Below are 8,794 nucleotides of genomic sequence, written 5' to 3'. Positions count from 1 at the left end.
GAATACCCTGCATAAGTGTGGTGGAATGAGAGGCACAGGGCAGGGGGGGTGAGGGGACAGAGTTCAAGATATTATATAATCAAAGAACAAAGAATTTTCTATTCATTGCATCCCTTTTGATTTTTACACTAGGAAATTCAGCACCCTTGGAATCTACAATTATGCAGCCAAGAGTTTCCTCGCGGGCGTACATGCAAAGATCAGCTACATTGCCTAGCTCATCAAAACTTTTGGGATTTCCAATCTCATTATGATTTTAAATAAAAGCAAGTGAGCCAAGACAAAAGGGCCAAAGGTCCTGGAAACCTCTCAGTTTATAAGGACCAAGGCTCAGGGATTTGGAAGGGAAAGAAGTATTACTTAAATACTATACCTTCCTAAAGGCCAAGGGGTCTTAGAGAATGAAGCCCAAATGGGGAATGGAAGAAGATCTAAGATGAGTTGCTGATAGCTGGATCTGCATGCATTTGGATCTGTGTGCCTTGTTTCTCCTTAGCTCAGCTATAAGGTTATGTCTTATGAAAAAAAAAGAGCATAGTAACTTAGATTTATTCCTGATAACAGTGTAATACATTTGTGTGCTTTTAATTTTTTTCCATGAAATGCTACTCGTTAACATCCAGTTTGCAACTATCCATCCCAGTGTCCAAGATATTCAAAGAAAAGCCTAAGAGAACCTTGGGTTGGCTCTGCAGTTACCACCTTGGGGTCCATGTCCAATCTCTGCACCAGTCTTTGGTCAATTAATCTCTTGCGACTGCTCGGGGGTCGGCTTTACCACGTTCCCTTAGGTCATGCCCTATCTAACACCATGCAGTGAATCTGGTCGTCAGGGCACTGCATTGTTTTTACCATACCATGCTTTCTTAGCCCAGATAAGAGGGCATGGAGGAAGATGTGGCTTATGTTAAGGTCACATTTCTCAGCTTTTGATACAAATGTTACCACTGGATAGCACCCCACGACTCTTTTTTCACGTTGGCGTTCACAGAGTTTAATTTGACATGACCTTTGATGGCACAGGATGTCATCACCTGAACTCTAGCTGATGGGAAAGGAAGGCTGTCAGCTTCCCTGTTTCCCATGAGTCACAGTGATACGGGTGTGAGATTCAGCTGCATCTAAAATTGGAACACGTCTCAGAAACTGAAATATTTGGGGCTTGAGTCTCCAGACTTTTTACTTTGGGAGTACTTAAGTGAAGCTCTCCTGGAAATGTTAATTCAAACTCAACCAGCACATGCAAGTGATTCGCCTTTTCACTCTGTTTCCGCCAAGCTCAGGTGTATTTTCAGCCCTAGATAACACACGGGGTAGGTGAGAAATCCTACCAGAGCAAGGAGGCGTCAGCCTTTACCGACCAACATCACATGTACTGATGAAGAAAGATTTCAGCCCTCACCTCCTTTTCATATTTCACACAAGATTGAATTAGGAGGGACAGACTTCCTTAATATATAATGATATAATTGCATGAATTTAAAGCTAAGATTTTAAACCAGCATTGGACCCTGCCATACCATTTTATGAATGGGTTGGAAGGAAATCTCTAATTTCATACATTCCATATAGCTCTGAAATGTCAATTTTGGGAAAAGACCATTAAAGAAGTCATCAGCAGGCTCCATATAAGCTGGTGCTAGCCCAGAGTGGGTCATCCTTTGCTGTGGTACATCTCAGTTCATGAGTGGAGAGCGTCTATTAAAATCATCAATACCCATTTAACTACCAAGTAAATATGGATTTAAAATCATTTGAACCATCATTTAAACATTTTAATCATTTAAAACATTTAAATTCTCAGTAGTGAGACTGAGCTGATAATAACAAAATAAACTCAGTGGAATTGAAAACCAACAGGTAACAGCTTCCTGAAGGGCTAAAACACCAGTTGAGTGTCACTCTCTTCCAACTTAGGTGAAAATGGACGGAGAATCTATGAATTCAATATTCCTAATTTATCATCTTTTCCAGTGTACTTTCCCCTATTTTTTATTTTACTTTTGCTGTTTTTCCCAACCCAACCCTACCCATCTGCCACAGAAGAAAGCCAACCATTCTTGGATAAAGGCCCATATCAAAGGCAATATCTGCTTTGAAAACTACATGTGGAGACTGCCAGATGCAGCATACAAGAGATGTATTTATTCATCCCTTCTTGGAAGGTCAGAGCAGAGATAACACACGGAGGAAAGCAAACAGTTGTTTGCCCGCGACAGTCAGCAGTGACTTAGCCCTTGATTTGATTTCACAGGTTAGAAGGTCAGACCAAGTTAGCATTCGAGACCACACAGCCAGCTGACTACCAACCCTATTAGGATTTGGTGAACTGGCCCAGTGGGTTTATAGAAGGGTCTTTATAAGCAATGATGCCATCTCTTCTATGCTACAGCTGAGGACGCTGAGCCCCGCAGTGGGTTTGAGCCTACGGCCACAGCTGGGAACTCCACATTTGCTGCACTCTCCACATCAAATCCTTTTGACTGAAATGCGTTCAGTCAAACAAAACTGACTTCATCAACTAGGGGCACTCCTACAACAGGCAAGCGCCGCCCCTTATCCTGAGAACAACAGATTCCTGAGGTGAGACTGCAGGTGCTCCCAGCATCCTCTCCCTGAGGTCTCCTCTGCTGTAGCCTCGCCCTTCGGTTTTACCTTTCGCTATGAGGAGAGTCTCGGTAGGAGTCAGGGGTTTCTCTGGCATGCCTGAGGAAGCTGTTACACTCTCGAGGGCCTCCCAAGCCATTAAGACGTCCTCTTGGGCCCCCTGTTGGGCTGCTGTGCCTACTGTTTTCTACTGATGACATCATGATTACAGAGTGGCTTTCCGAAATGATGCTCTCAGTGTGTCCATTGCTCCAGCTAGGGGGAAAATGTGAGAGGCAATGAGATATTTTTTCAAAAAATCATATGGAGAAATAAAAAGAAAAGGAAGTGATTCTGGCAAATATTTCAAACAACTAATGCATCAATAGCCCACAACACTGCTCGCTTCCATAAACAGAACTGTTACAAAGAATCTTGATAAGCTGGGGCCCAGCATTGTGGCGCAGTGTGTTGGGTCACCAACTGAAACCCTGGCATGCCATATGGGTGCTGATTCAGGTCCAGCTGCTCCACTTCCAATCCAGCTGCCTGTTAGTGCACTTGGGAAGGCAGCAGAATACAGCCCAAGAACTTAGAACCCTGCTATGCACGTGGAGACCCAGATGGAGTTCTAGGCGCCTGGGTTCAGCCTGGCCCAGCCCTGGCCATTGTGACCATTTGGGGAATGAACCATCAGATAGACGCTCTCTCTTTCTATTTTTCCCCTCTCTCTTTAACTCTGGCTCTCAAATAAATAAATAAATACCTCTATTTTTTAAAAAAAGAATCTTAATTCAGATTAGCTTTGTAAACCTTTTATTCATGTGTTCACTTGTGCAATGATATCTATCAAATACCACCACGTACTAAGACCCTTTCAATTTCTGTTCTTGAGTGGCTTACATGAAAGAAACCTTTTGTTGTTTTTCTTTTCTCTTCACCTCTTGATAGAGTGCACTGAAATCACTAGGCATCGGAGAATTTAGGACTTAACTATTTAATCAATTCTCGTGCGTATTTACCAGGGCAGTTCAATTACTGAAAGAAGTCAACTTTTAAGTATTGTGTAGAATCTAAGACAGACTTTTCCCAGCGTGGCAATTCAGTGGGTAGCAGGCATGAGGAAACATAATTTCTGGAATAGGGACCACCAATCCTGTGAAGTAGGTATTATTTTCCTTTTTCTGGTAATGGAAAAAAAGGAACCTCAAATTTATAAAGCAATTAAAGGCAGGGCCAGTTGATATCTGCAGTTTGTTCATGTCCAAAGACCATGTATTTCAGGAGGTCACAAGTGCCTCCTGTTCCTTTCCTTGGCAGTGATAGCAAAAGGCAATGTGTAAAACTTCAGCCCGGGAAAAATGCCATGGAATGATTGTTTTCTCCTACCTGTGACTAGGAGTCTGGGTGACAGTGGTGGAATGATGAGCTGTCGAGGTATAGTGACTGGTGGAAAAAGATGTCTCTGCTTCTCTCTCAACAATGTGCTCACTGGAGATGACATTTTTAGACACATATTGCTAGATAAACAAAGAGACACAACTTGAAGGTTCATGTAAGTCAAAATAACATTGTTATGCACACACAAATCTACTCTTACACACTTGCTTTGTAATCAATCCCATTTCTCCAATAGCCAGATGACAAATCCTCTTCTGGCTACTCAGGCAGGAGTTTATGAGTTACTCTCCATATGTGCACACAGATGTCATAGGACCCAAAGTCACAGCTGCATTGTATCAGAAAAATACCCATTTTTTTTCTGTATTTCATTTCCAATTGTAGTATGACCAGAATTCAGTACAAATATCTGTCCCATATTCATTTTTGTCATGGCTGAAGCAAGTTGAAGGAGACTAACAGATAGTCGAGTGCAACAAAAGTGTAGAGATGGTCTGTCTTATTTTAAATTTCAACTCCCTAGAAAATAATTTTTCATATCTATATTTTGTATCTACCTTTGTCTTTCAATTCCTAGTGCTCATGTTGCCCTACTGTGACTGAGATTTTAAACCTGTTGTCAGCGCTAAGACTCACAAGGCTACTGAGACATTCAAAGGCCTTAGAATAGCTATCCAGGGCACACATCTCAACAAAGCACATTACATAGAGGGTCTTATACTTAATGCAAGTAGTTTCTATATTAGCAAACCACAGTAGCTACTACTACTTTCTATCAACAAGAGAGGCCCCTTTTGAGTTGTGTTTTAAATGCTGCTAGTGTTTATACCAACAATAATGGGAAAAGGAGAAAAGAAATAATACTCCTAAATGACATAGGGCATTTTATAGTCTGATGGACTGTGGAATCTAAAACACCTGACGCAGTCTTGGAAACCCAAAAACATACAGCTTGAGTTATGTTGAAACTTTTGCTGGTTCTGCTAGTGGAAAGGCTGTTCAGCGGGGCTTCTCATGGGAACTCCGGCCAGCTTGCCTTGAGAAGAAAACACTTAGTGACCCATTTCTAGCTCCTGCACTGTTTCACTTTTGCTTCTTGGGAGGCCACGTAAGCTTGGCGAATATATTGAGAATAATATTTGACAATTATTGAGCCTCACTAAATACCACAGCACTAAGTGTCTTAAGTAGATTATCTCATTCCTACTTATGCAAATCTTGGGAGGTTTCAGGTGATGGCTCAAGTAGTGGGGTCCAGACACTCATGTGGGAGACACAGACGAGTTCTAGTGTCCTGGTTTCAGCCTGGCCCAGGTCTGGCTGTTGTGAGCATTTGTGGAGTAAATGAGCAGACCAGATATCTCTCAAATCTGTCTGTCTCTGTCTCTCTGCCTTTCAAACAACATAAATAAATAAATGTTTTAAAAATTGTTGGAAAATGGAATTCAGCATCCAGTATCAGAAGTCACATGATGATAGGTTATAATTATCTTTGAGAGAATGCATGTATCAACTACGCAGAACATTTTGATGAAGATGATGAGGAGAAAAAAATAAAAAATGTGTGTTAACCTAGTCACCCCTTGTTTTGCCACAAGTTTCACTGGTAGTTTAGAAATCACCAGGGGCCGGCGCCGTGGCTCACTTGGTTAATCCTCCGCCTGCAGAACCGGCATCCCATATGGGCCCCGGGTTCTAGTCCCAGTTGCTCCTCTTTCAGTCCGGCTCTCTGCTGTGGCCTGTGAGGGCAGTGGAGGATGGCCCAAGTGCTTGGGCCCTGTACCCCATAGGAGACCAGGAGAAGCACCTGGCTCCTGGATTTGGATAGGCGTAGCTGCGGCCATTTGGGGGGTGAACCAATGGAAGGAAGACCTTTCTCTCTGTCTCTTTCTCTCACTGTCTAACTTTATCTGTCAAATAAATAAAAAAATAAAAAAAATTTTAAAAATAGAAGTCACCAACTCCAGATTTAAGCCTATGTCATATCTGCTCCCCTCAAAATCTGAAGGTACTTCAAAAAGCTCAGGGAAACATGGAGTCAAAAGATAATGCACATTTCTGTGAACTTTTTGAAGACCCCTTGCATACATTTTTCATAGTATAGGAAATGGCAGTGCAATCCGATCTTCAAGCTTTGTCTATTAGGAAACATACATCAGAGGGAAATGAAAACAAGAACGAGGCTTACGCTATAAAGAAGAGCAATACTCCAAAGCCAGGAGGACGGAGTCCAGCTCTGGCCTTTACTTGTACAGAAGAGAGATTTGGAAGATGATCTGCAAACGCGCCCCACAATCTGATATTCTATGAACTAACTGTATTGAAAAGCCTAGTGCTTGGTAAGGTTCATAGATAGATGATAAATAGATAGATAGATGATAGATAGATATAGATATAGATGATTAAAGTTCAAATATGTATATATATTTGCATGATTAAGGACATGTTGCATCTGGAGGGCATGACATCATGTTGCAAGAACCATGGTATAAAGGAAGCAATATGTTCTTCTGGTTTTGCCACTGAGAAGCACATTTGGTAAGACAGTTGGCCTTTCCATGCCCTGACTTCGTCCTTTGGCAATCAGGATCACCAAAACATCAGGCACTGTGAAGTGCCCCTAATAAAAATAACTCCTAAGCTCTTTGCCTTGTTATCTGCACTAAATCAGTCATAGATTGGAGTAGCCTGCATTTCTAAATTGTATTTTAAAATTTTCCTTCTGATTCTTGTGTTATTAATTTTATTATTTTTCTTTCCTTTTTTTTTTTTCCTTCCAGTTAGGACCTTTCTGCAGAGCAAACCCTACGTTATTATTCCAACATCCTAATGAACACTTTATAAGAGGAAATGTGCTGGTTTTACAGTAACCAAATCTACTTGAAAAAAATGTTCCCATTATTTTCTCCTGGCAAAACCCTGGATTCCTGGAAGCCATGGTGATTAATGGCGGCAGCTAAGAGCCTAAGAGCTTTAGCAAATAAATGTTAAGGCGCCCGAACAGAGAAGAGACACTTGGATTTTTCCACTGGCCAGAATCAACATACATTCACCAGCTGCACGTTCTCTGGGGGTGGGTTGGGGTGGTGAGGCCCGTTTGCTATGTTCACCATGTTGTTCCGTTCTGACCGAAGACTCTGCCGAAGCCGGTCATGAAGCTTTTTCCGCTGTTTCCTGGATGTGAACAAGGGAATACTTATTTTTTCTATTGTTTGCATTTCCTAGTACAGCCAAACCTTGATTCTCCCAAGACCTATGAGTATAACTCAAGACAGTGGATTGGTGTTGAAGAACAAGGGAGGGCGTGTGTGCTGCTCCAGCTCAGAATGAGGGGAATCTCACATCCTTAGCAAATAGATTGTAAAAGCTAGACGAGTGTCTTATAGAAACTTGGCTGTTTTACCCAGGGGCAAGATCAAAAAATGGAGAAACAAATAAGCTGGTATTTGGCTAAAATCCCAACTTGCCTAATCGATCCACTTTCATGAAGTTTTATAGATAGTCATTTGTTTTAGATAGCAAGTTGTGCTGTGGAATTGATAAGGCTGATTCCATTTATCGTTTCTCCTGTGGGTCTCTCAAGAAAGTGAACTTGAATTTGAATCTGTATTTCATACACAATGTGTGTGAATGCTGCACATGCATAGGGGTGAGAATATGGGCAGATTTTGCCATAGATTGGGGCATAATTGTAACATGACCCTAATACGTAATGAATATTGAATTTGGATTGAATAAAACTCATGAAATTGATTCTTCTCTATCAGTTAATTCCGGCAACACCCAAAATCATGGGGTAGTGAGAAAATGCAATCATTACCCTTGTTTCTGTGGCATAAAAGCAGATTTATGCTCCTTATTGTAATATTCAGATCAAGCTAATATTGTCATGGCTAGTTTGGGCAAGAGAATATTATGTCATGAAGCCAAAATCCAGAAATCCGGAAAACAAAACACAAAAACCTTGTTAGTTTAACATTACTTCAAATTTCAAGTGGAAGTTATATGTAGGAGAAAACAGTGAAGGGAATTTGTGTCAGAAAGTAATTGTATTTATTAATACAGACCAAGCTTAAAGGGTCAAAAATGGTGAATACACATTTATTTGAATGTTTTCCCTTTTATTTTTTTAAAGCAAGTTTTGCTTGTGTCCTTCCCACGAGCTTTCTTTTGGCTACCTCTTACTTTGAGAGCATTTGTACAGGCAACACAATTAGACAGAGCTGCAGCATAATTAGTGTTGGAATACTGAAATTCAAATAGTGCCAAGCGTTTCCTTCATCTCCTAAGGTTTAGGGCAAATCAGACTTGCCCTCAGCAGTGATAGACTCACCTCCCTCTTGGTATGGGATGTGCTATGGTTCGGATATTAATTTGGATGTCCCTCAAAAGTCCATGTGTTATACAGCCCCCAGAGTGGTGTTCTTAGGAGTCAGAGGGACCTTTAAGACATGGGGTTTAGTGGGAGGGACTTAAGCCACCTGGGGGCGTGCCCTCAGAAGGCAGTTCTCATAATTTAATGAGTTATGAAAGCCTCCTTTTGGCTACTCTCTCTGCTCCCTGGCTGGCCAAATGATCCTTCCTCTGCTCACACTGCATCACTGCCATCCAACTGCTCTCCCCAGAGGCCAAACCAACGGGGCCTCTCAATCTTAGAGACTCGAACCTCCAAAACTAGGAGCTAAATAACCCTTTTCTCTTTAAAGAGTTAGTTGCCGTAGGCATTTCATTGTAATAAGGAAAAGCTAAATAATGCATGGCACCTGCACCCCAACCTATGGGGCACTCCAGGAAATATAAGCCTGTT

At 41.6% G+C, this 8,794-nt stretch overlaps 1 protein-coding gene across 15 annotated transcripts in view; it reads right to left on the bottom strand.

The window, feature by feature from the left end:
- LOC100008920 (pro-neuregulin-1, membrane-bound isoform) overlaps window positions 1–8,794 on the bottom strand; it is a 231,320-nt gene that overhangs the window by 4,180 nt on the left and 218,346 nt on the right. For 11 of the 15 annotated variants that reach the window (XM_008252178.4, XM_002709546.5, XM_070068530.1 and 8 more), the window contains 3 exons: window positions 7,035–7,161; window positions 3,976–4,106; window positions 2,656–2,862 (listed from right to left, as the gene is read on the bottom strand). In XM_008252178.4, coding sequence (XP_008250400.1) covers window positions 2,656–2,862; window positions 3,976–4,106; window positions 7,035–7,161 — 465 coding nt within the window. Of the gene's footprint in view, window positions 1–373; window positions 516–2,655; window positions 2,863–3,975; window positions 4,107–7,034; window positions 7,162–8,794 lie in introns of all 15 variants that reach the window. The other 4 variants (XM_070068534.1, XM_070068535.1, XM_017339048.3 and 1 more) reach the window with 1 other exon arrangement.

Source organism: Oryctolagus cuniculus, chromosome 2 (genome assembly GCF_964237555.1).
Source record: "Oryctolagus cuniculus chromosome 2, mOryCun1.1, whole genome shotgun sequence".
Classification (NCBI taxonomy): Eukaryota; Metazoa; Chordata; class Mammalia; order Lagomorpha; family Leporidae; genus Oryctolagus; species Oryctolagus cuniculus.
The sequence above is the reverse complement of the archived record's forward strand: the minus strand, read 5'-3'. Positions and strand labels throughout refer to the sequence as shown.